The 27,679-nt window shown below is 36.5% G+C and overlaps 1 protein-coding gene across 4 annotated transcripts; it reads right to left on the bottom strand.

The window, feature by feature from the left end:
- Nucleotides 1-484: 484 nt before the first annotated feature.
- Nucleotides 485-27,398, bottom strand: LOC114395445 (mRNA-capping enzyme-like). 4 transcript variants are annotated; one of them, XM_028357229.1, is made up of 18 exons: nt 26,992-27,398; nt 26,232-26,474; nt 24,367-24,505; nt 23,760-23,911; nt 23,396-23,479; nt 23,228-23,290; nt 21,973-22,104; nt 21,669-21,881; nt 8,785-8,904; nt 6,243-6,292; nt 4,029-4,191; nt 3,799-3,936; nt 3,146-3,259; nt 2,957-3,055; nt 2,431-2,520; nt 2,233-2,314; nt 1,221-1,351; nt 485-1,132 (listed from the first exon to the last, which is right to left on the bottom strand). In XM_028357229.1, the coding sequence occupies exons 2-18, from the start codon at nt 26,358-26,360 to the stop codon at nt 989-991; spliced, it is 2,043 nt and encodes a 680-aa protein (XP_028213030.1). In that variant the 5' UTR covers nt 26,361-26,474; nt 26,992-27,398; the 3' UTR covers nt 485-988. The 4 variants fall into 4 exon arrangements, with proteins under 4 accessions (XP_028213030.1, XP_028213029.1, XP_028213031.1 ...); XM_028357228.1 differs by having other exon boundaries at nt 26,232-26,449; XM_028357230.1 differs by lacking the exon at nt 23,228-23,290 and having other exon boundaries at nt 26,232-26,449.
- Nucleotides 27,399-27,679: the final 281 nt, after the last annotated feature.

Below are 27,679 nucleotides of genomic sequence, written 5' to 3'. Positions count from 1 at the left end.
CCACCAACGCAATTCTCCCAAAACCAACAACCAAAATCAGCGTCATTGCCGCAAATTTCAAAACCAGCAACCCATAACACGGTTAATTCTTCATATTATATATATATATATATATATATATATATATATATATATATATATATATATATATAAATAGTGTGGATTTTATAACCGTTTATCCAATCCGGTCGATCCGGTGGATGAGGACGAGGAAGATTGGTCGTAGGTGAGGGACTGAGAAGAAATGATGAACGTGTGACAGTTAAGTTTTTAAGGGTAAAATTGGCTTTTCACATTAAAAACTAGAACTAGTGGTTGTGGTTCACTATTTGATGGTTCACGGTAGAATTTGCCCGTCTAGTTACTTAAACACACCATCATCAGACAATATACCATTTTAATTTTTAAGAAATTTGCAACTAATTCAGACTTGGAAGGTAGTTCGGACTGAAATGAGTAATTGTCTCCCCCTACACCCTTTCCAGAATACTACAATATTTTCTGATACTTTTATAGGGCTACTAGAGAGTAATAAGCTGTAGTGTTTCAGCTCAACCTTAACATAATTTACACTGAGAAGGCAAAATGCAGAATAACATCCGCATTGAGAAAATGGAAAGCTCGTTAGTATTTCCCAAGTTAATATTCACATACAGGGAAAATTCTAACCAATATAATGGAGCTTAACCCTAAGAAACAGCTACCCTTTGAACAAGTTATAATCACTACTTGAAAGAAAAAGTATAAGATAATTTACACTGCGATCCTAAACCTAACTCTACAGGCATGAATTTGAGCTTTTACCAACTGCAGCATTAACTACGGAGTTCTAAGACTAACTAATTACATAATGTGAGGAACCTTTGGATGATGGCCACGGGCAGACATCAATAGATACATTTGATCTTGTTTACACCTGATGTAACACACTTTCGACATGCAATTCTCCCACCAGCAAAAAAATTACAGGCCCAGAATTTCCTATTGATTACCTTCGCCGTGACATGTTGGTGTGGTGATTGGCTTTGCTATCAATTCTTATCCTGTCTGCATACATGGGAAGGCGAATTATCTCACTTATTTCATTCAACAGGATATCCTCTGTGATATTGTCTCTTATACTTCGCATCACCTGTAATAGATCAACCGAATGGTCCAATCAAATACAGATTGATAGACGAGGGAAACTGAAAAGTAAAGGTGTTGGCAAAAAATAGAACCTTTCTATAAGTATTAAAGTCATTTGGAGTTGATTTATCTGTTCTGATTCGCTTGAATATCCATTCCTGTCTATCAGAATCCCAAGAACACTCAATGATCTTTCCAGAATAATGCAAGGGATTCGAACCTTCTGCAGATTTTAAAATTCCATTAAGCATTTGCAATCAATGCAACTAAGAATCGTCAAACAAGATGCAGGTTTAAAAACAGACAACAACATGCAAAACAGTATTAACAGAGCATTATCCTGCAAAACTGAGACAATGCTTCATGCTTCGTATATCACTTTTCTGGTGGGTGCTAGAATTTGGTTATAGTGATAAGAAAATCACCAACCAATATAGACACCAAATTGGCATATGAATATGTACCACACTGAGAAACAAATAAAGCCATTACTTGATTTTAATAGAATTTCCTATTCTACAATGACGCCTGAAATCTCATTGTTTTTTAGGTGAGGAAAGGGAAGAAAAGAGAGAATAAAGAATTCAAATAATATTCTATTATTTGAGATTAGGAGTTTTTGAGAAATATTGCGCAAGTGTTCTGTTCACTCAGCAATCTGTATATCTGTCTATTCATATAAAGAAGGGTCTGAGAACAAAAGCACATAGGAATGGAAAGTCAACAATCTAGGACACCTGTGCAATAGGTAGATACAAACAAAATCAGCTTTACAAAAGCTGAGCAAAATATATCAAACAGCTATCTTAACAATATTGGTATGCTGTATTATATGCATTACAAAATACTGAACAAATTATTCTATTTATTTATATACAAATTTAGGTAAAGTACTCGTATAGTATTGCTAGTACAATAAGGAAATAAAAGGAAACATGATAAAATTAGGGAATAACCGAATAAAGAACTGTTTACAAATTACACTGTATTTTGAAGATCTTTTAAGATATTCTAACATATTCTCTCATACAAAAGATATTTTGTAGATATTCTAACACCAGAACTGAATGAGTTGGCCAGGTATAATAAAAGTGTCTTACTGACCTTCAAATGCAACCCTGTACCCTTCCATGAGTTTCTTTTTTCCACGTTCATACAGAAAAAGCAGCTGACAATCGTTATCAATCTGTCAACACAACTAGAAATTAGTTGGGAGCACCAGCAACAAACTATTAGTGACCATTTGGTAATTGGAGCAAGAGACATTATCCAACAAGATATGTAATAAGTTGATGATACCACCTCAAAGAGAAAATCAACTGAATTTAGATCAGCATATTTCCACTTTAAGAGGCCTTCATGAGTGCGAGGTATGTAAGGATCGTCCCAACCCTGGTTAAAGATATTGTCAGTAACAACCTTGATTCACTTCAATAAAAAAAGAAAAAGAAAAAGAAAACACTCAGTTTTTGTGGAAAGGAGGAGTTGAAATAAAATGAACGGACCAATGTATCTGAACTATGAGCTAGTCTAGGTAACAATGATCCTCTATGAGCTAGTCTATTGTCTCTTTTACTGGACATCATTTTAAGATCACTACAGAAACCAAAAGCATATTCATTCTTATATTGAATAAGTTGCAGTAGTATGTTGACCCTGGTATGAGATGGAATCAATGGGAAAAGGAAAAATCCTAAAAGGCTACAAACCACATGACAGAAAATAGGCGACTTGTTGGCATGACATTGAGCCCGAATTAAGTTATTCAACATATCAGAAAATCAAACCTTGTCTTCATGTTTAATACAATGAAAGAAATTAAACCCACCTGAAATATGAGACCATCTGCATCATGTGAGAGTTTTGGTATGAATTCGCTTAAAAGCTTTGTGACAGTAGAGAGCAACCAAAAATCTTTTCTCCTCACCTGATAATTTTGAACATTAATAGCCAAGTTAAGCTAGCAACGGAAAGTGAAGCTTAATATATACCCAGTTTTAAGGTTAGAGATGCATACCCGGAATGGCTCCATGTCATATCTATAGTAAGGATTTCTGCTCTGGAACCGTTCCTGATTCCTGGGTTCAATCACTTCTTTCTCAAGCATCTTCCACCGTTCATAAAATGGTCGCTGCACCAAGTTTGGACTAAATCATACATCGCTAGCTACACTTTGTATCAAAGAATTGACAAAGGAAAGAAAGAAAACAGATTATAGAGGAAAGCAATAATTTAGAAAAGCTACCAAAACATTAAGTCATGGTTAATTAGATAATCCAATGTTAAATCAATTTAAGGACATTTCATCCTTTCAGAAAATGTGACTGAAATATTCACCATCACACCATCTATTTATAATATATAAATCTTTAAGTGAGGACTAGTTCAATCAGTTGAGAAGTATGTATGTGCTGTTGTAAACCCCCTGGTACTGGACTTCGACTCCTCCCTTTGAACCAAAAAAAGAAAAATCTAAAAGTGCAAAAAGTAGAGTGCAAAAAATTGGGTTGCGTTGTAGTTTGAGCATTATTCAACCATGCAAATAAATAACAGCTATAGGCAAGCACAAGTAATTTCCTGTTCCCAAAATCCAAAAAGAATGAAACAATAAGGTCAAAACCAAAGTAAAAGCATCCTCCATTATGTTGTGCAACTACAAATAAATCAAACCTCTATTACTGATACTCCATTGACTGCCATCAGATCATATATGAGGTATCTCCTTTCCTGCTTTTTTGAATCTGGCAATGTATCGATAATCATCTCCCCATCAAGTAATGTGAAGTGGTGGGTCTTCTCAGCCATGCCCTTGGAAGCAAGGATATATACATATCAGTTTATGCACCATTAATTTAAAACAGTTTAACAATCTCAGAAACTTTAACTATAAATTAGCATACATCATTTGTAATCCTGCAAGGAAACCTCATTTGGACCCTTCGAAAATTGAAGCTTCTATCAATCAAGTAACATCCGTCCATAGTTATTAGCATCATATATCTTGTTCCATCAGCTTTCCATGTTGCATAATAATAACGCTGTCGTAACAGTTGTAAATTCTCCCTGCATAGCAAGCAATCAAATTTAACATTTAACAAATACAGAAAAAACAGCAAATCAATAAGGAACTGTCTTGAAAATAACTCCTGCAATCGATAAAGATAATCACTATACGCACAATACAACAAAGTGTATAAATAAATGACAACTTTGGAAGCATTTATATTCGATAAACTATGCAAAAACGTCACTAATTGGCATAATTCAGACAAAGAATTTGTTGTTACGCCGACATCTGTATGAACTCTCCACATGCCCTCCTAAGCATAACTTGATTCATTTAAAGACTTATAACTATAGAAATATCTTAGAATGTGGGTTTTGGCGTAACTCAACCCCAAACTCATGGGGTGAGGGTATTCCCCACTTATATATTTTATCTTGGCTTTTTCTCTAACCAATGTCGGACTTGAATTTTTTTCAATACACCCCCTCATGCCCAGCACTTTTGAACTTGATGTGTGGATGACACATGGTGGGTGACCCGTTTAAGGGATCTAGAATAGACTTTGATACCATCTTAAAATATGGGTTTGGGCCAAACTCAACCACAAAAGCTAGCTCATGGGTAAGGGTTGCCCCCCACTTATATATTCTATCTTGGCCTTGTCTCTAGCCGATGTGAGATTTGGGATTTTCCCAATAAAATATAAATGATGGCATCCTCCCAACCCCAAAAAAACACAAGTAAAAAACATTGAAGTAGCAAATAGTATATTTTAAAATGACGACATATTAAGTACAGAGCATTAAAATTTGATTTCTCCTTGACAAATCTAGGCACTGGAGGTCATATAAGGAGACAGATTTTAAATTTTCTGGTAGAATATGGACTGGCCGGAGGTATATAGTTAACCACTCACTTACCTTTCACAATTAAGATGTGGGATGTAAGACTAGTTAGCTGTAATAAATTAAAGGTTAGCTTACTTTTCCTTATTTTGTATTTTTGTTTAATATTGGGCTTGTCCCAGGTCCCAAGACCAATTCTAATATTAGTTTTCATGGTTTTGGTAGAAGTATAGGCTAAATTATTGTAACAATGACAATCTGTGCTACAATTTGTTAAATTTGTTTGGAGGGTAACTTGTATTTTTAAGGATGTTTCTTTGGCACAGGCACAACATTTGACTTGGGATAAGATTAGGCATTTGATATCTTTTTGGCATCAAGTGCATGATTTTTTTAATTTTAATGGGGTTTCATTAACAAAATATGTTAGAGGGATTGGGAATCTTTGTACCATTGAGTTTCTCAGTTTTATTGGTTATCTGTTCCACTTTCTTCTTTAGGAGGATTTCTTATCATCCTTTCACTATATGTTTTTCTCTTCATGTTAATAAACATTAAACTTTATACTTTATATATACCTTAGTTATGATTTCAATAGTATCCCCAGTGGCAAGTCAGAAGTATTCACTCTAAGTCTACAGATTTAATCTTGACCCAAAAGGGATCTTTGACTGTCTCTTGATCTCTCAAGTGATCTATTCCTCCTACCCTCTAGGCTTCTGCTTATAGTAGTTGAAAGAACCATCTGAACTTCTCCCCTTCCACATTCATGTTGGGGCATCGTTTGGCATCGGAGTAACTGCACCGCTAATGTTGAGGATCACTTCTTCCCTCTTATGTGGTATCAGTAACAACAATAAGCCCCAAATTCACATAATAGGTGAGTTGTCCTGTTTGACTAGGAAGGATAAAACAGTCAAGAGAGAATGGCTTAGGCTCGCCAAACTGAGATGAATTGAATCCAACCAAAAGGGGTGAGGCTCAACTAAGTCTGAAGAGTGAAGCCTAAATGAACCGACTGAGTGTTGAATTGGACCTCATGAGGAAACAAGAAGCATGACTCATTATCAGACATTAAATGAAAAGGGCAGAAATCCACATAAGAACACAATGCTAACCACCAGCGTAATCATATGATTGGTTAGGCATAAAAGCATGCTATATGAAAGTATAGTGGCTATAGAACTAACAGCCTGAGGTTTACTGCTTGGTTATTATTACATATCAAAATATAGTGCATTATTGGCACAGATAAGTTGGACCTGTTTAAAGAAACTGGATGTGACCCTGGGAATTGCATGTGCCCTCTGGCCTGCACCATAAGAAATAGTAAGATGGCAATCTATAACAAACATCAGAGGTACATTAAGCAGGCAAAGCAAAACCATAAAAAGTAAAAGTGGAAGCAAATCACGTTATCAGCAACTAAGATAAACATAATATGAAGCATAATAGAACACATATTTCAACAAGAATATAGGTATCTGATTTATTTGATAAAAAAGGAAAACTTAATAATGTTAAACCTACAGAAAAGTAAAAAATTTACAGAACAAAAGATGTACATAGAAACTATAAGGAGCTTTACAAAAACAACATTCCACATTAAAAAAATGAAATCCAAGCTTGGTTGGGATGACAAATACAAGAAGAGCATTTAATAAAAGACAACAACGTGCCTGTTTGACCTAGCTGTGAAGCTTTTCTGTTTCAAAAATTGCTTAATCGAAAAAACTATATAGAAAACGTATTAGAAAATAGAAATAAATAATTTGGTCTATAAATAGTTTTTTCGAAAACGTATGCAAGTGATTTTGCTTCCTCAGTGAAGCCCCAATTTTTGCTTCATAACAGGATTACTTGCATCTCGTATCTCACCTGCAAGCCTTATTGACTAAGTGCCTTGAAAAATAGAATGAAATAACTAAAAGGTCTTATTGATTTCACAGCATGGTGAAAGAGGCTCCAAGTAAAGCAACCAGAAATCACAATATTCTGGTTCAAAATAACATTTTTTAAGAAAATTAGCAAAACTTCTACAATGAAAGATACTTATAAAATAACAAAACATTTTGCAAAAATATAATAATAGCATGTTCAAGATTGTCAGCCTCACGTGCCTAGTCATAGATAGGGTTGCTCATGGCTTGGGTATTTACATAACTATAATCATAACTACTAAATAACTAGATTATAAGTGGGTATTATAACTAAAATCATAATTAGTTTTATATAACTAGTTATAATTTGAAATAGCCAGTTATTGTTTTTAAAATATGGGTATATAACTGGTTATAAATAAACTAGTTATATAACCGGTTATATATAAAACCAATTACATAAAGGGTTATGAATGAATAAAAATAAGTTATTTGAAATAGTCATTTCTATAAAACTAGTTATAGTTTTATAACTATAACTATTTTTTAAATAAAAATAAGTTATTTGAAAAAACCATAACTATAAAACTGGTTATAGTTTTATAGCTACTTTTATATAACTAGTTATATAAAACTAATTATAATTATAGATATTTTTTTAAAACTAGTTATTTTGAGCAGCCCTAGTCATAGAATTGTATGGTCCTATGAGTTTTGGGGCTGGCGAATCTCCAGGGACTAGAGTCAGAACATTTATTTTGCTTGCCAAAACATGGGATCATTGATCTTGTCCGAAATGGGTTCATGGTGTTCGGTGGCTCAAGGTCATATTACTCGGTTCAGTGGAAAAAAGCATTTTTTTTAAACCTAAAATTTTTCACATCACCCAACTCAGACCAGACCTCTCTTCTCCCAAACTGCATTTTGGGTTTTCTCTTAGGGTTAGGTTGTATTTCTCTGTTATGGTTCTTTTCTCTTAGAATGTTGGTTTGGACATAACTCAACCCCAAAAGCTAGCTCAAAGGGTGAGGGTCGTCCTCCACTTATATACTTTATCTTTGTCTTATCTCTAGTCAATGTGAAACTTGGATTTTTTCCAATACACCCCCTCATACCCAAGCACTTTTGAGCTTGGTGTGTGGATAATATGGTGGGTGGCCCGTTTAATGGCTCTATAATAGGCTCTGATTACCATCTTAGAATGTCGGTTTGGGCCTAACTCAACCCCAAAAGCTAGCTCAGGGGATGAGGGTTTCCAATATTTCCCACAAGGCTACACCTGTGTTGTGGTTCTTTTCCTACTCCTAGGTTGTGAAATTCTCCTCTGTTCTCTGCTCTGTTTAGTGGACTTGGTTCTTAGCTGCATGGTGCAACTTGGGTCTTCTCTATTGTGTGACTAGGTCCCCTGTTCTCCATCATGCCACCTTGGTATTCTCCTCTCATTTCCTGTTGCAGGGTTGATTGATTTGCTGTCTGCAAAATGGCTTCAAGCTGTTGTGTGACTTGGTCCATATTCACTTGCTGTTTTAGTTTGTTATCTTTTATATTTGGAGTTGTACTTGACAATGTTCTGCACAAATTCAAGTTTATTACAGACACACATAAAGATATTTATATGTATGCATGTATGTTTAAGGGTAATTTTGCAATTTAGTAGGATCTTACAACCCGATCCCACAATTTTCATACTTCTTTCCCCCTTCTGATTCTACATAGCATCACGATTTGACAATCTTGGGCATGTCTAAGCACAGAAAATAACAACACAATAGCCCGATTTCTTCATATCAATGTAATTGAATAAACAATAAAAATTCAGTGATGAAACTATTAAAAACATCCTAATTGTATCACTGAGTTGTCAACACAGCGGGAGTTCAAATAATAAACTCCTGCATGGAAGACAACCATTTAAAAGGCTTACCCCAACACCTAGTTTGAGTGTTTGAAAGCAGAACTGACGAAATGCATCTTGCTGATCATTAGGAATCTCATCACCCAAAACATCATCATTTGTCATTATAGTGTCAGTCTCATGATTCTCCTAGGAAAATAGGAAACATATCGAGATTTAATTAGCTTTAGAAAAAGCATCTAATGTATAAAAACTAATTAACAACTTGGTTCAAGAATTGAATGAGGTTATCATATATGGTATTTGAGACAGACCAAATAAGAAAAAAATCAAGGTAGAATTGACAGACATCAAGAAAATATGCAGCATTGTCTTCTATGATGTATGAAACTTCAATAGTTATAGTACAATTGATAGGAGTGAAAATGGGCATAAGGAAAAGATGAAACGGTGGAAAAACAGGTGAATGACTTATTCAAAATCCCATAATTTTTCAACAGCCAATTTTTATCAAAAAAGAATTTACCAGACAGAAAAGAAGAAAGTAGAAATACGAGGAGGTTAAAATAATCCCTCAAACAAAGAAGAGGACATGGAGGAAAATAAGTCAAGAATGTAACAAGGATGTCCAATCTCTCTGCAATGGAATGTATTGGAATTACAAACATTGTATGGGTACTTGAACCTCTAGTCTCTGTTAAAAATATAGAACTACATTGTTGAAGGTTTAAGATACACACTGGAGAAAAATTATCACCCTCAGCTCTTAGCTTTTTATTAACACATATATAGTACAGAGAAAGAGAGAGAAGGGGAAAGTTGCCTTTGGATAGGGATTAGACACTCAGCTTCCCACACACTCAACATGACAACACATAAAACTTAATACACACTCAATCTCACACACACACACTCAAAACAGCCTTTTACCTACACAGCTATCTACAATATATATTTAACAGTCTCTTCAATATGATATCTAGAGCCACCTTGTTTGTTCTTTAAAGGTTTCTGCATCTGGTCAGCAGAACCTAAAATCTTGTCTTTGTCCCTTTGTCCAAACAGCAACCTCAATATCCAACACTCCAAATAGGAGGAAATTCAGTTGACAGTATTGAAACTTCTGTCATGGTATCTAATCGAAGGGGACAAGGTGGTCGTGGAAACCAAGGAGGACGAGCTGGAAGAGGAGGTCACCCTCAATGTTCTTACTGTAAGAGAGTGGACCACACACAAGACACTTGTTATTCTATTCACGGATTCCCCGAAAAATTGGTGAATATTTCAAAGTCTGAAACATCTGAGATAAAGTTTTCGAAGGCTGACTATGAAGAGTATCTCCAGCTAAAACTGCCAAGGAATCTCTAACATCATCTACTATAAGTGGTCATAACTCCACTGCCTACATTTCCCAATCTGGTAATAATCAAAGTCCATGGATAATTGATTCAGGTGCTTCTAATCACATTGCTGGTAATAGTTCTTTATTTTCATCCCTCTCTCCTCCTAAAATTCCTCATTTCATTACTTTAGCCGATGGTTCTAGTCTTCTAGAGTTGCAGCAACAGGAATCGGCCATGTATCATCCACTTCTTCTTTGTCTTTAAACTCTGTTTTGCTCATACCTGGTTGTCCTTTCAATATAATATCTCTTAGTCAGCTTACTCGTTCTCATAATTGTTCAGTAACATTTGATGCTAACTCCTTTGTCATACAGGAACGTGGTACGGGTCGGACGATTGGTGTAAGACATGAATCTCATGGTCTTTACAACCTCAAGCCTAATCTTTCTTGGGTTTGCAATGCTGTCACATCACCAAAGCTCCTTCATGAATGTTTGGGACACCCACATTTATCTAAATTAAAAATAATGGTTCCGAGTCTTGAAAAAATAAAGGACCTATTTTGTGAGTCATGTCAACTAGGAAAGCATGTTCGTTCTTCTTTTAGGCATGTTGAAAGTCATGTTGATTCCCCTTTTTCGGTTATTCACTCTGATATATGGGGTCCTAGTCGTGTTTCGTCTATGGGTTATAGATATTTCGTTACTTTCATTGATGAATTTTCTCAATGCACTTGGGTTTTCTTAATGAAAGAACGATCTGAAGTTTTTTCTATTCTCACTTCTTTTGTTAACGAAATTAAAACTCAGTTTGGTAAGACAATTAAGATCCTTAGGAGTGATAATGCGAAAGAATACTTTTCTTCTGCTATTTCTTCTTTTTTGTCAGCGCAGGGCATTCTCCATCAGTCCTCTTGTCCTCATACTCCTCAACAGAATGGCATTGCCGAAAGGAAGAATAGGCACCTTGTTGAGACTGCTAGAACATTATTGCTTCATGCCAATGTACCTGTCCGGTATTGGGATGATGCAGTTTTGACAACCTATTTTTTGATAAATCAGATGCCTTCTTCCTCTATTAAAAATAAAATACCACATTCCATTTTGTTTCCTAAAGAAACATTGTTTCATGTTGATCCACGTATTTTTGGATGCACCTGTTTTGTTCATAACTTGTCTCCAGGTCTTGATAAGCTTACTGCTCAAGCCATCAAATGTGTTTTCCTTGGATATTCCAGGTTACAGAAAAGTTACTGATGTTACTCTCCTGTTCACAATCGTTATTATATCTCTGCATATGTAACTTTTTTTGAAGAAAAACCATACTTTGCTCCCTCGATGGTTAAGTCCAATACTCTTCCAGAAGTTTTTCCTATTCCCTATCTTGGTCCATCACCTTCTTTGCAGGAATCAGAGTCAACTGTAGATTCTACCATAGATATTCCTGACAATCTTCTTCCACTTGAGCAGACTCAAAGATCACCTACCGTATATCGACGTCGTCCTCAAATTCCTGACGTAAAACTTGAAGGTAATGAAAGACCAGCTGAATCATGTCCTACTCCAGCAGACAACCCGACCATGGACCTACCCAAAGAGAATCTTGATTTGCCCATTGCTCTTAGGAAAGGTACTCGGTCTACACGTAATCCTTATCCTATTTATAACTTCTTAAGTTATCATCGTCTTTCTTCTTCGTACCATTCTTCTGTTTCCTCTTTATCTTTTGTTTCTCTTCCTAAAAATCTTTGTGAATTACTTAACCATCCAGGATGGCGACAAGCCATGATTGATGAAAGGCAGGCTTTGGAGCATAATGGTACTTGAGAGCTAGTTCCTCTTCCCCCAGGCAAGAAACCTGTTGGTTGTCGGTGGGTATATGCTATAAAAGTTGGGACCAATGGATAGATTGATCGCCTCAAAGCTCGATTGGTAGCCAAAGGTTATACCCAGATTTATGGCCTAGATTATGGAGACACTTTCTCCCCTGTGGCTATAATTACTTTTGTTCGACTCTTTCTTGCCATAGCTGCCATCCGTCATTGATCACTGTATCAGTTGGATATTAAAAATGCATCCCTACATGGAGAATTAGAAGAGGAGATTTATATGGAGCAACCACCGGGATTTGTTGCTCAGGGGGAGTCTAGCTTGATTTGCAAACTTCGGAGGTCTCTTTATGGACTCAAACAATCTCCACGAGCTTGGTTTGGAAAATTCAACTCAGTTGTTCAGGCTTTTGGGATGAAACGAAGTGAAGCAGACCATTCAATTTTGTATTGTCATACCTCATCGAGTAGATGTGTTTACTTGGTGGTCTATGTAGATGATATAGTCATCACAGGAAATGACCAAGAAAAAATTGCTCAACTGAAGGAACATTTATTTAGTCATTTTCATACTAAGGATTTGGGAAAACTTAAATATTTTCTTGGAATTGAAGTTGCTCAGTCAAAAGATGGGATTATCATCTCACAAAGGAAGTATGCGTTAGACATACTTAAAGAAACTAGTATGTCAGATTGTAGATCAATTGATAGTCCCATGAATCCAAATCAAAAATTGTTACCCAATCAGGGGGAGCCTTATTCTGATCCTGAAAGATATCGGAGATTGGTTGGGAAGCTTATCTACCTCACTATTACAAGGCCAGATATTTCCTTTGGAGTTGGAGTGGTGAGTCAATTCATGCAGTCTCCTCATAATGATCATCGGGATGTAGTAATTCGAATTTTGAGATACATTAAAAGGACCCCAAGACAAGGACTACTCTATGAAGACAAAGGAAACGAGTAAATAGGCATTTTAGTCCCTGACTTTGTAGCCCTAGGCATATTAGTCCCTAGCTTATTGAAATGTTAAAAATAGTCTCTATCTTTGCATAAGTGTTGCAAAATAGTCCTTGTCGTTAAATTAGAAAGTAACGCCATTAGTGAGGTGCATTGTTGGCAATTTTAGTGCCACGTGTGTTGCTTTTGCAGCAAATTAGTCCCAAATGACGTCGTGTGTTGCTGTTGCAGCATTCTTTCAGTCTTCTTCTTCTTCTCATACATTCAAAGGTGGAGCAGTTGAAGACACTGTTGCAGCATTCTTTCAATCTCTTCTTCTCATCCAGTTTTAATTTCACCCATCATGTTCCCTCATTCACTCCCACCCATTACTCTCTCTCTCAACCAAGTTACAAGTTTTGTGGCAGAACAACCGGCACGGTGAGGGACTCATGGGAAGATTGATGATTTGGCGAGTATGATTTCGTTGACGAGTTTGTGGCTTCACGGGAACAAGTTTGAAGGGAGTGTGCCAGATAGTATTGCGGATTTGGTTTCTCTAAAGGATTTGGATCTCAACGGGAATGAGTTTGTTGGGTTGATTCCGAGTGGTTTGTAGATCAAGGGGCAACGCATGTTCAAAGTGATTTGGATATATTCTGTTTTAGTTACTGTTGTGACATAATCATTTGTGTTTTACAATTTTATATTCTATAAAAATACAGATTGATCAAAATAGGACAAAGATTTTCCTTCGAAAACAAGTATACAAATTAAAATAAATTGTGTAAACGTAGCCCATGCTTTGAAAGCAGAAGAATGATTTATCAATCAGTATGAACTCCTTGTGCAAGAGAACTTAGATGAGTACTAGATGCTTACATGAAAAAAAAAATGCATCAATATTTTTTTCCTCAAGCTATGTACACTTGAAGACTGGGGCATTATATCACGAGTTAATTAAGGTGATTTACCCAAAATATGGTACATCTCGAGAATTTTTTATTTAAAACAATAAAACTTAACTTGAACTTGAAAAATTAATCCTAACAAAATATTAGAATAAAGTTTATAAACACGTAATTTAAAAAGAATATATGCACGGTACAAGATCACAAGAAAATTATGAATATAAGATAATTTGATACAATATTTAAGTTTAATAGCAAAAAGTAGAGATAGTTTATCTTACTTTACACACACACACAGAGTATACTAGCAAAGCTGCTTCCATTCCCCTACAATATTCCCTTCCTCTCCTTTCTCCCTTTATCTTCTTTTTCTCTCTTTTTCCATCCCTTCCAAAATGAAGTTGCTAAATATTGTAGTTATTTACGTACCTTAGGGCCACGGGGGCCATTTCTCTCGAGAGGAGTAGAAGTGGTATCACAATTGGCGCAACGGCGAACGAGGAGAGGATCGGTGGTGTTGGTGGTTTGGGAGGACTTGGAATGGGATTGAGGGTTGTTGTGTTTGGATTGTAGTAAGTCCCGGCAGAAGTTAGAGACGAAACAACGTTCGTGGCGGCTTCGTTTTTCTTCGTCTTCAGAGAAGTAGGTGGAAGGGGTACCGAGGGAGAGGGTGCAGTCAACGGAAGAAGAGGAAGAGGGAGCGAAGGAAGAATAGTCATAAATGTTGTCAGAATCATTGTAGGGTGGTGGTTTGTGGTTGGGCATGGAGAAGAACATGGCAAAGGAGCTGGTGATTTGGCTGTGAAACATACCACATGTGCAAGGTCCCATCACGTGCCTGTGGGAGCCACTGCAACAGCGATGTCACATGGGTTTGCTTGACTTGTCACATAGACATATGACTAATAGTGAAAATTGAATTTTAACGGTATGGACTTAGTTGCATAACGGATGTAAAGATAGGGACTATTTTTAACATTTCAATTAGCTAGGGACTAATATGCAAAAGGACTACAAAGTCAGGGACTAAAATGTCTATTTATTCCAAAGGAAACACTCAAATAGTTGGATTTTGCGATGCAGATTGGGTAGGATCACCCATCGATAGGCATTCCACTTCAGGATATTGTGTGTCTGTTGGAGGAAATCTTGTCTCATGGAAGAGTAAGAAGCAAAATGTTGTTGCAAGGTCTAGTGCAGAGGCTGAATATAGAGCTATGACTGATTTGTGAGCTCATTTGGATTAAACAACTTCTTCAAGAACTGAAGTTTGAAAATACTCAACAAATGAAACTATGTTGTGATAATCAAGCAGCCCTACATATAGCTTCTAATCCAGTACTCCATGAGAGAACTAAATATATTGAGATTGATTGTCATTTTGTCTGTGAGAAAGTCCTTTCTAAGGAAGTTATTACTGAATTCGTTAGTTCTAATGATCAACTAGCAGACATTTTTACAAAATCTCTAAGGGGACCAAGAATTCAAACTATTTGTTCCAAGCTTTGACCATTTGACTTATATGCTCCAGCTTGAGGGGGAATGTTGGAATTACACACATTGTATGGGTACTTGTTCCACACATTGCATGGGTACTTGTTCCAATAAAGAATAGTTTTTTTTTATCAGTAAAACTAAATATATTATATATATAAATGATCAAAAGTACCAGAGGTACTAGTACATAGGGATATACATCCTCATATCTAGACACCAAAACTGAGGTATTCTAGATATTAGGAGAACATGTGTTTTGTTCTAATTGTAACACCCATTACATAAGAAAACCTTGGCTAATATTGCTTGACCATTGGTTTAGATGGGTTGAGAAATGTTTCTCAAAATGTCTAAGCCAAGTCCAGGTCAAGAAAACAGCTTCATCAAACAATCTGTTAGCATCAAATTCTGCATTTGAGAACAGAATTCTGTTTCTTAATTTCCAAATGGCCCAAGTTACCGCCATCCACCAGTATCTCCATCTCTTAATCCTTAAACCTTCTGCCTGGATGAAAATATGCTGTAGAAAATTTTGTTTAGGCCCAAGAGGAAAGGCACTTTTTAAATTCAACCAAGACATCGATTCCCACCAAATAGGTTGGATGAAGATGCAATGGAAGAATAAATGAGATGCCTTCTCTTCAGCTTCTCTGCAAAAAGGACAGCGTAAATACTGAAGCTGTACTTGTCTCCTATGCAGATTCATCCTTGTTGGTAGCCTGTCCTTTATTAGCCACCAAGCAAAAACTGTTATTTTACTAGGAATTTTAATCTTCCATAATTCCTTACACCATTCCTCTTGCTGACCTCCTGTAGAAGCTTCCAAAACCAGATTATAGGCACTGCGTGTGGAATAATTCCCTGATTGATCACCTAACCATTCCCATTGATCTGATCCTTGCTGCTGAATGTGTATACCTTCGATATCCTTTAGGAAATTGATGGCTGACTCGATTTCATTTTCAAATAGTGATCTTCTCCACAGAAGCTGCCACTCCCATCCTGATTGCAGGTGCTGTCCCATCTATCTAATGGTTTGGTTTTGCTGTGTAGATATTTGGTACAGTCTAGGATACCTCTCTACTAAAGGTTGCTATTGTTGATTCCATTTATCTTCCCAAAGCCTGACCTTATCCCCTCCTACAATCTTCCACCTCATTTTGCTGTGAACTATGTCTCCATGATGTGCAGAATTAACAATTTGTTTTAAATCCTTCCACCACATAGACTGATGCCCTACCCTTCCTGCTTCATAGAGACTCCTCCACCCCCCATATTTTGACTCCAACACTCTGGACCATATCTCTCCCTTCTCTTGCAACAAATTCCATTCCCATTTGCCGAGTAAGGCAAGATTAAAGGTACCAATATCTTTAATCCCCAACCCACCTTTTTCCTTTGGCATACATACTTGGTCCCATTTAATCCATGCAATTCTATTCTGCTCTAGTCCTCCACCCTACAAAAATCTATGTTGTATCCTTTTTAGCCTTTCCACCACTGTTTTTGGAATCCTGAAAAAAGACAAGAAATAAATTGGGATTGATGTTAGTGCAGCCCTAATTAATGTCACTCTCCCTCCCCATGAGATGTATCTTTGTTTCCATTTTGCCAATTTCCTCTCATACTTGTGGATAATGTTGTTCCACATTTGTGTTCGCCTCGGATTAGCCCCTATAGGTATGCCAAGATATGTAAAAGGAATAGTTAACAGGCTGCAGTTTAAATACTTAGCAGCATCACTCCTCCACTGATCTGAAACCCCGAAAGCTCCAAAACAACTCTTAGCATAATTAATCTTTAGGCCTGAGATTAACTCAAAAGCCCTCAAAGTAGCCTTTAATGCTCTCACATTTTCCATAGTTGCTTCTCCAAAAAATAGTGTCATCCGCGTACTGTAAAATACTTATGTCAACCTTTTTTGATCCCACTGGATAGCCTTTGTACATGTTTTCAGCTATTGCCTTTCTCTGCAGTCCAGATAAAGCTTCCACAATCACATTAAACAGGAAGGGTGCTAGCGGATCCCCCTGTCTAATTCCTTTTTGAGGTATAAACTCATTTGAGGGACTTCCATTCACCAAAACTGACATTGACATAGACTTGAGGCTTCCTTCAATCCATTTGATCCATCGGGAGCTGAATCCAAACCTTCTCAGCATATACCACAAGAATTCCCAAGATACCGAATCATATGCCTTCTCAAAATCTATTTTAAAGATAAGGCAAGGCTTGTGGTTCTTTCTTGCTTCATCTATTATCTCATTGGTGATTAGTACACTTTGCAACAAGTGTCTACCTTCGATGAAAGCAAATTGTGTTTCCTCAATTATTGATGGCATCACTTTTCTGATTCTGTTTGCAAGCAATTTCGCCACTATCTTGTACATGCACCCAATTAAGGAGATGGGTCTATACTCTCCCAAATGTTGTGGGTTTGAAATCTTGGGAATAAGAGCTATAAAAGAAGCATTACAACCTCGGGGAATAGCACCATTGACATGAAACTCATGGATATATCAAAATATATCATGCTTTAAAGTATCCCAAAACTGCTTTATGAATCTGAAATTAATGTCATCAGGACTTGGGCTCTTGTCATTGCCACATTCCCAAACAGCATTCTGAATTTCAATCTCCTGAAAAGGGGCCACAAGCATGGAATTCTGTTGTTGGTCTATGGTTTTGAAACTGATACCATCAATCTTAGGTCTCTGAAAATTTGCTTCTTGAAATCTCTTGGAGAAGAAGGTTCTGATTTCTTCCTTCACCTTATTAGGTTCATATGTCCATTCACCTTCAATGAGTAGTCCTTTGATGAAATTTCTATTTCTATTTGCATTCACCCTGATATGGAAAAATCTAGTGTTGCAGTCTCCCTCCTTTAACCATCTTGATCTAGATTTCTGCCTTAGCAATGCTTCATGGGCCTGGGCAGCCACCCACAAATCTTCCTGCAGCTTCTTTCTTCTTGAAATTTCCAAATCAGTCATCTGTCTATGCAATGTGTCCTCCTCTAATTTATTAAGCTCCACTTCCAAGTGCTGGACTTTTTTAAAGCTATCCCCATATTCTTCCTTGTTCCATATCTTTAATCAGCACTTCAACCTTTTGATTTTTTCTTTTAATACATATGCTCCCCATCCTGAAACTTGGGCAGAATTCCAGCATTGATTGACTACTTCTCTGAAAGACTTATCTGTTAGCCAGCAGTTTAATATCCTAAAAGGTTTAGGACCCCAATCCACATTGTTAGCTTTAATTAGGATAGGACAATGATCTGAAAATTTTCTTGATAAGGTAAACTGCACACTTTCTGGCCATGTGTCCCTCCATTCAGGGGATATTAATGCCCTGTCTAATCTGCTTTTAGACTCATCATTTGGCCTAAACCAAGTGTATTGTCTGCCCACAGTAGGAACCTCTAATACCTCCATATCCTCGATCCATTCATTGAATTCCTGCATACTGTTGTCTCCAAGTAGCCTGTCAGTTTTTCCACTTCTTTCATTTGGGTTCCTTATGCAATTAAAGTCCCCAAGCACACACCATAATCTTACTTGGGATGCTTGTTTCAGCTGTCTCACTGAATCCCACAATATTCTCTCGTTATATCACAAGGAGAATATATTGTCACAATGCATATTTTCAGGACCTCTCTGATGCATTCTCCTTCCAAGAAAATGAATCCATTTCCAATGACCTTATTTTGTAGCTTGAAAGCTGTTTCAGTCCACATGCATAAAATGCCACCAGCTGAATTGTTTGCAGGTTGCATCTCCCACATGACTTCATCACTACCCCATATAGCCTGACATAATGTCTTATCAATGTTGTCTTTCTTAGTCTCCTGCAAACATATCATATGAATATTTTCTTTGTTGATTAATCTCCTAATGGTAGCCCATTTTACTCTCCTCCCCAGACCTCTAACATTATATGAGGCTATATTCATGGATCCATAACATTAGCTCCCAACCTCTCAGCTTCCAATCTGTCTCTGGTTTCCATACTGCTTAATTTGTTTAGAATTTTGCTTTGTTGGTCATCTTCTTTGTTTCCCGTTGTCACCCCCAATTGCTGGATCATTTCCCACATTTTAAAAGCTTCCTGGGCCTGTATAGTATCTTCATTTGGCTCCTGTTCTAAGTCTCTGTTGATATCTCTTGTTTCACTTCTGGAATTATTTCTGCTGCTATTTTGCTGTATGATATTTGGTTGCTTATGGCTTCCTTCCAAATGTATCTGCCCTTCTAGCCTTTGATGTCTCCTATGGGACCAACTTCCACGGCAGTATACCTGCCAATTACATCCCATTGCTTTTTTATTGTTGGAGGGGGTATGGCCCAAGTAACCTGGAGGTTCATTAAGTAATTCAGACCCACATTGTAAAGCCATATTCTGATACTCAGATCTTTCTTCTCTGTCATGCGCCCCATTATTTACCACAACCTCAACCTGCTTACCCTTTGTGGGACTGCTTTCAACTACATAGTCACATGAAGGGGACTGACACTTCACACCACTGCTCTCCCCCTTCTCTCTCTGCCTACTTTCGTGAACAACACAGGCTTGCATCTGTTGACCATTGAGATAGCTTTCCATACATGGAAGTTTTGCTGCATGCATCTCGAAACTTGCGTTGAACGTTGTCTCATCATTCAGTCCGGTAATTACCCGCGGGTCTTCGTCATTATCCATGGGGTCTTTGGCCTGCTTCCATCCATTGGTCAATCTGGTGATTGTAGTATCTCCGACGCCGACAAGGCTTTGTGGGGTGTTGGAGCGATGGTTCGATGGCGAGGCTCGCACAGGCTCTCGGTTGGTATCCTCAAAAATTGTATCGTCTACGAATTCGTCTCCGGTGAGGCTATCGGCGGATTCCTGTTCGTCCGACGAATCGCTGTAACAACTTCCCTTATTGTGGTGTTCACATCTCGTTGACCCGCACTCCTCAGCAACGTAAACTTTGAAGGTGTCGCCGTTGCCGTCGACGTGAACTTCGATGACGTGCTTGATCGTCGGCGGCCATGGGGTCCTTATGAGGACTCGTGCCCTATCCACTCGTCTTTTAGTTTCAACATCCTCATCTACATCCACCATGTCTCCTATAGTTCCAACGATCTGCCTGATATGATTCTTGTCCTAGACTTGCAGTGGAATACCCCAACAGTGGATCCACACCATCCTGTTTCCGGTGCGGAGGTTTGGCTTCCATTTCTCCAGTGAGTAGAAAGGAGAAATATTTCCATGCATTCCCCCGTTCATGATTCGTTCAGCCGCGACTTCATTCATTCCAGTTAACAGAACTTGATCATCCCCCAAGTATCGCGGGGTTAAATCCAGTCCTAGCTCCCATCTCAGTTCCTCTTCCAACACTTCGAACCTGGCGGGGTTGGTCAGTCGTCCAACCTATGCGTCTTCTAACCACTTAGTTTCTTCTTTCTTCACATGTAAGTGTACAGAGGAGGTGCTACTTTCGTGCCGTGGAGAAGGTTGCTTTTGTTCGTGTTTTCGTGGCTGAGTGTTATTTTTCTTCCTGTTATTTTTCTTCCTGACCGCATCCGCGTACAAGAGTGTTGTTCTCTAGGGTTGCTGCATGTTTCGTAGACCTCGTATGGGCATGTTTCCTCTTTCGGTCTTTATCTGTCTACCCATGTTCTCATATGTTTGTCTCGCTCGATTATACTTGGGAACATTGACGAAGAGCTTCAGACCTCCAATGACACTGTTATCTAGCTTCCTTTCCATTAAGTCTATATAAATATAGATCAGCTGAGTGGGTTAAGCACTCAAGCATTTCACAACCTCTAGTCTCTTCAATAGAATGGGAAAACACCAACGAAAATGAGATGCTGCAAATGAAAACTAGGGTAGAAGCTCAGTTTCGTTCTAGTCAAATTAAGTACATCAAAGAACAACAAAACAAGCACTGTAGTGAACAAACCAACAGAATCTGCTCAAAGTGAAGGGGACAACCAATAGGCATCCAACACATCAGATAACATATTTCAAAGGAACTTAACCACTCTACAATGCATGAACAATCAGACCACTGTAGTGCAGTCACCCCCCCCCCCCCCCCTTCCCCAAAAAAAAAGAAAAAAAAAAAACCAAAAATGATTTTGAAGGTTATACTTTTACATTTTTTTTCAGAAGAAAACCTTCAAGTTGGTCCCTGAAACAATTTTTTTGCTTTATTTGGTTTCCCCCAGGAGAAATCCCAAGCTCGACCACATTTGAATCAAAACTAGAGAATTGCTAACCAAGCAAAGGACTTGATCTCAAGAAGAAACCTACCTTTATTAGAAGAATTAGTAAGAAACAGGAAACAAGACTAACATGAAAACACAACAGAAGATCAGCAACCTATTCATATAGTATGATATATCAATAAATCCAAAATATTGGAATTCACTTCAATATTATCCATACATGCAAAGGAGAGCCTGGCACTCCATCATCATCGTCATCATCTGGCATTGCTTCACCATTGAGATCAACAAGCTCAGGAGTTCTCTTCCACTTGGGGGTAGGAGGACAAACTATCATTTCAGGCTTTTTTTCATGATAAAATGCATATAATGCATCAATGTACTCAGGTTTATAGATTCCCGGAGGGCGTACATCAGAAAATATTTTTATTGCCTGCAGAATGATCAAATCAAAAGTATAAATACTTGACTTAAATTGCATCTATACCAGAGATATAAAATCATATGGTAACTCCAACCCTGACCTGAGTAACAGACATTGACATTGTGCGCATCAGATAATGGATGATCATGTATCCTGTCCGATTATGACCATGTGTACAATGAACAAGTATATACTTCCTCGAGTGTTTTTGACGAAATAGAAATTGTGTAACCTGGAGTTGAAAATAGTTAAAAACTTGTGACTAAAATGATGTTGCTCTAACAGAAAGCATCTATTTCTCCTCTCCAAAAAGGACAAAGCATTCATGATTTTTTTTTTTTTTTGTAATTTCAAAACACAGACAAGATAAGCAACCAAAAATCACATCACATGCGAGCATAAAAGTATAAATGATGTTAAAGTTTAATAAGATATTCTCCCTCCAGTCCTTATCATAAGGCCTAAATTAGAAGTGGTGTTTGGTTCTTCTTATAAGACCCAATCCATAATGTCATGCATTAATTTTTTTTCACAAAAATACCCTTAATTATGAATCATTTTTCTGAGTTCAATAAATAGTAAATGAAATACATTAATGCCTTGGGTTCTTTGGAAGTTTAACTTTGTCTAGTATAAAGAGCATTTTCAGAACCTTACTATGACTATTCACATGCATAGCCAATAAAAATTAAAGTAATAAATATATTAGTGATGAAAGATATTAAAGGAATTAAAACTAATAATAATATTTAAAAAATAATAATAAAAGTATGTCTCATTAATATTAGGGATAATTTTAAAGAAAAACATATATTTAAGACAAACTTAATACTACTAACTAAACTAACTAGTTTTCTTAATTATTAATTAGATAATAAAAAAGAATGATATTTTAGGAGGAAAAAAAAGTGCAGATGGTATAACATTAATACTACTAACTGAACTAACTAATTTTCTGAATCTTGGTAAATTAGTTAATTGGGTCTTATAAAAAAAAAAGGACAGGAGGGAGTATAAAATTAAGATATAAAACCAAATAATTATTAATTAGATAATAAAGAAGAAAGATATTTTAGAAGGGAAAAAAGGTGTAGATGGTATAACAATGAAATTTGCAAGCATAATATATTCTATAGAAAATGTTAAAAAGTTGTAAAAGAAAATACGAAATCAATGCATCAAATAGTTTTGAAGGTATCAGAAATCCTCACTTCTGCAGCATGTTGATGAGGTAATGTGTGTGCTTAATCATGCAAAGAATAACAAGCTAGCCTACCCAACAAAAAGAAATATATGCCATATTCTTAAAAATAACTCGGGAAGATTACAACAATATAATTAAGAAAGAAACGAACCTCATAGACAAAATGATTAACAGATAAATTATCAGGTACAGAATTGCGGCCCTTGCATTGAATCTAAATCACAACAATGATCTTCAAATGTAAGGACAAGAAAGAGGAGTGACAGTTTTAAAGACATAATTAAAAGAATTAGTTGGTGAGCAAAGGTGCACTACAAACCTTAACATGCTTGATACCCTCTTTCTTTAAATCTGCTACTGGATAGTATCGAGAAGTATTCGTCAAATCAATTACCAGACCAAGCTGCAAGGCAACACAATAGAGTAATTGTAAAAAGAGAAAGTAAAAAAAATGATACAAACCAGGATGCAATGTATACTATACTGCTGAGGAGAATTAGCAAAGATCGTAAATTAAAAAAAAATAGATTGTATAATTCTCTTTTATCTTGTTTTCTAAGAATGTAGAAATCCCTTTCATTTAGATCACTCTTGCACTTAAAATTAAATGAAAAGGAAGAGCAAACAGATTCAACAATTAAAGTATTGTGAAACATTAAACTTTTTCAATAAAGTCTACTTACCTTTCTCCCTAAAACTCTCTGTTGATGTATCACTTGTTTAAATGAGTATCTTTTACCAGGAATGATGTAGTCATTGAATGATTCACCAAGTGGAACCTTCGATGGTATCATGCAATAAATTTCCTGGCCAAATGAAGGGCAATCCAACCAACCTGCAGGTAAATAATAAAATGATAATACTTTCCTTTACAACCATCTTAATCTATCACAAAGTATATTGTGAATATATCAAATGATTGAAGAAAAAATAGCAACCCAACAGCATTCATAAATATAACATGCTCTAATATAATGTTATGTGTCATTTTGTTGTATCACAGAACCTCCATTCAGTACCATAAAAAGGCAGGCTGCTTGTAACTTAACAAAATAGCATGCTAAATTTTATTTACCATGAAACAAATTTTAGACTAAATTAAGCAAAAAACATGTGACATGCAGTAAAATATCCTACAGAATAATCCAACACAAGTATAGAAATGGAATAGTACTAAGAGCTATCTGGATTTCCCAATTCTGCAAACAATAGCATTATTTGAAAATATTGTTGGAATGAAATGCCATTATTAATTACAACTGGCAAGAGAACAGGGAAAGAAATCCTTACCTGGAGGAAGCTTACTTCTATCATATGATTTAAGGATCTTAGTATGAAATAACTGATCATGTCCAGGTGACTGTGATACTTGCACAGGTTTGTCATCTGAACGTTCTCTTTTCAACTTTCTTTTTCTTTCTTCACGTTCCTAAAAAGAAGCAGGAACTCAATATTAAAGAAGAGACTTTTAAACGTAAACTACATTTGATTACTTTTTGAACCCATAGAATCAGGGGAAAATGTGGCATAGATATGATTGTAAGGCTAAAAAGAAATCTAGTCAAAGACTCCAACCAGTTCTGATTAAAAATTGAGGTAGCAAAGACCCAATTTCAGGACTGTAAAATTTTCTCTTTATTTTAATGCTTTCCATAGATAGGTAGCTGGAATCATATCAAATCCTAAGAATCTAATAACTATATAACATCTACTAATGCTGCTACAGAATCGGCTTAGTTGATTTTGAAAGTGGGCATAGTTATCAATCTCAGATAACAGCACATAGCAGCTAACTTTGAAAACACTAACAGACTAGCAGGAATCAGAATGACTGTTATTTTAAATATTACGATTGATACAAACTAAATAATTTATCCTACACATATAAATACCTAAAAAACAACACAAAAAAACAAAATTAAAGAAATTCATGATAAATAATAAGTCACAATTTACACACAATCACCATAAATCTAGGAGCAATAAGGGCAAAGTAATCAAGTTATAAAATGAAGGATGATGGCAACATTAATAGAAAAAGAACCTAACAAATTGATTAAAAAGAAATTACCAAAATATGAATTGGGAAATCTAAAGAAGGAAGAAAGAACAGAACACAGCAGTGTTATCAATTGCAGGTCATGGAAAATGGCAGAAAACCAATAATCTGATATATCGTATAGCAGATAGCATCGCTGACAAATAGCAAAAGTTGCATAGCAGTTGATATATATGATATACACACACACACACACACAAATATATAATTTAAGTTGTATGCAAATAAAAAATAGCATAATATTAATTAAGAAATTCAATTGGCTGGACACTCAGCCACAGATGAAAAGAGGATATAGGAAGCATGCTGCACCCACAAAAGTGGATGTTGCAATCATGGAATGAGGAATTCTGCAATGCAATAGTGCTCCAGTGCTCCTACAGCAGCTATTTAACAACGGTGGAACATAGCATAAAAAATAGTACTTGAAATTGTGAAGAAATAGAGGTCTAAACAGAAGTAGCTTTTGTGGAATATTTTACCAAAAATAAATATGTTCAAGGGGTAAAAATGGGTTTTTGAAGCCTCTGTCATGGTAGTGCTGCTATATTGCGCAAAAAGCAGCTATTTTGGCTGCTATTGAAAACCACTCCACTATCTGAATCCCATGGCTGCTCCACTCCATTATCCCTCTATGGCGCACTATAGACTATTATGATTGCAGGATATCTGATTTCATACCTTCCAAGTTTCCAACAGCTCTTTACAAAAATTATAAATTATATAAATTGATCTTGTATTGTGGTTCCATGCCAAGGCATGGTAGCATCCAATTTTACAATTTCTACCCAGCATCACCAATATTAAAATTTAGTATCCAGCTTTGCATAAAAAATATAATTCTTCATAATTCATATAACTGAATAGTATAGTCAGGTCAATTTAACACTAAAATGACATGTCAAAATGAAAGTAAATGTCTCAAGTCTCAACGAAACCCGACAAAAATCCTATAAGGAAATATCATCATATAAACTATAGCAATAAATGAGAAACAACCATCACAGTAGTCAACGGCGACATGAATCAAAGCCAACTTAGACCACCATGACATAATCAAGTCAAAGAAAAAGCATAAAAATAACAGAAAGGATACCCGGCGAGCAATATCAACTGCAGATTCCACACGCTCTTCTGGAGCATGGTACTCTTCAACCTGGTCCCCAAAATCATCTTGATCGTCCTCTGGCACAGGTGAGGCATTCAAATCCACAGCAACTATCATTTTGCAGCAGCAGGCAACATTCGCCCGCCAGAGTGCAATTCAAATAACATGTAACTATCTACACACGGTAGTGCCTATAATCCTCCTACCTGCACCACCATTAAAACAGCAACCCTGGTATTAAGCCAGCATGCCTCAGCAAGATTTCTTAAAATCAAATGAAAGACAATTTCTACTAGCTTACTGTTCAAACATCAAGGTTTTAAATTGTGGTCACAGTTTCATCATGATACTTGATGTTAAAGGAAATTGCAGACAAATGCGGTAACACAACCACAATTTAAGTTGCAGCCAAAATCACGGCAGCAGACCATTTTCAAAAACTTTGTCAAACATCATAATTATTATCTAATTCTCCTAACCCAGCGGGGAAAAAAAAAGACGAATTTTTTGTTCTTCCTACAACTCAGTTAACCAAAGACCCAATTTTTTAAAAAAATAATTAAATAATTAAATAAATACCCTGCTTCTCTCTCACACACACTCTCATTCTCACTCTGTCATATCCTCCCAACTCCAAGGAGCAACATAGTTTCAACCGAAAGCTTGCAAAATTCAACTCAACATTCTCAGCCGAAGCACAAGAACTCGCAAAATTAAACAACAGCGTCGAGTAGCAAAGGGAACGTACCTCAGCAAGCAAACGAAATTAACGACGAATTCCCTTCGCAGAGCGAAATTGAAACAACAATCTCTACTTTGCGCGAGGGTGAAAACCGAAACTGGGTCGATCAGAATGAGTGAACGGAACTCGCTCTGTGACGCACGCGGTGAATGGAATTGGCATGGAGGAAGAGCAAAAACCCTACTAGAATTATGGCACAAAACGCTTCTCCCTCGTCATGGTGTCAAAACTCCAAACCCTAGAGCGAGAAGCAGAAGCAGAAGCAGAGAGAGAAAGAGAGGTGTTTGTTTGTTCGTTGGATTAGTGAAAGAAGTAAGGAGTTAGCTTTGTTTTGTTTGTTGCCGCAGGGAGAAAGAGAGTGACAGACGAAGCCAGGAGTAGACGAAGAAATAAAAACTAAAAAGCAATTCGAAATTTGTCAGTTGGAAAGCAAATTTTATATTGTATACAATCCATAAAAATTTATATATTACTATATTAATACAATCCATAAAATTAACGCAATGACTGAACTCATCATTTACACCCATGATATGTAAAAAAATTTAAGATAAATAATAATGATGCCCGACTAAATAAATTAGTCCTTTGACCCAACGTATCATGTGACATAATAGTCTTTTAACTCATGATAGAAAGAAATATTAGTACATTAATATATCGTATTATATAAAATTTTAAGAAACTTTAGAAA

This window comes from Glycine soja, chromosome 18, assembly GCF_004193775.1.
Source record: "Glycine soja cultivar W05 chromosome 18, ASM419377v2, whole genome shotgun sequence".
In the NCBI taxonomy this organism is placed as follows: Eukaryota; Viridiplantae; Streptophyta; class Magnoliopsida; order Fabales; family Fabaceae; genus Glycine; species Glycine soja.
This window is presented reverse-complemented; position numbering and strand designations above follow the sequence as displayed.

Coding starts and splice junctions, on each gene's coding strand:
- LOC114395445 (XM_028357229.1), bottom strand. CDS start 26,360: ATGATAGTTGCTGTGGATTTGAATGCCTCACCTGTGCCAGAGGACGAT. Junction 23,912..24,366: donor TAGAAGTAAGCTTCCTCCAG/GTAAGGATTTCT, acceptor ATTTACCTGCAG/GTTGGTTGGATTGCCCTTCA. Junction 22,105..23,227: donor TTAATCATTTTGTCTATGAG/GTTCGTTTCTTT, acceptor TTTCAACTCCAG/GTTACACAATTTCTATTTCG.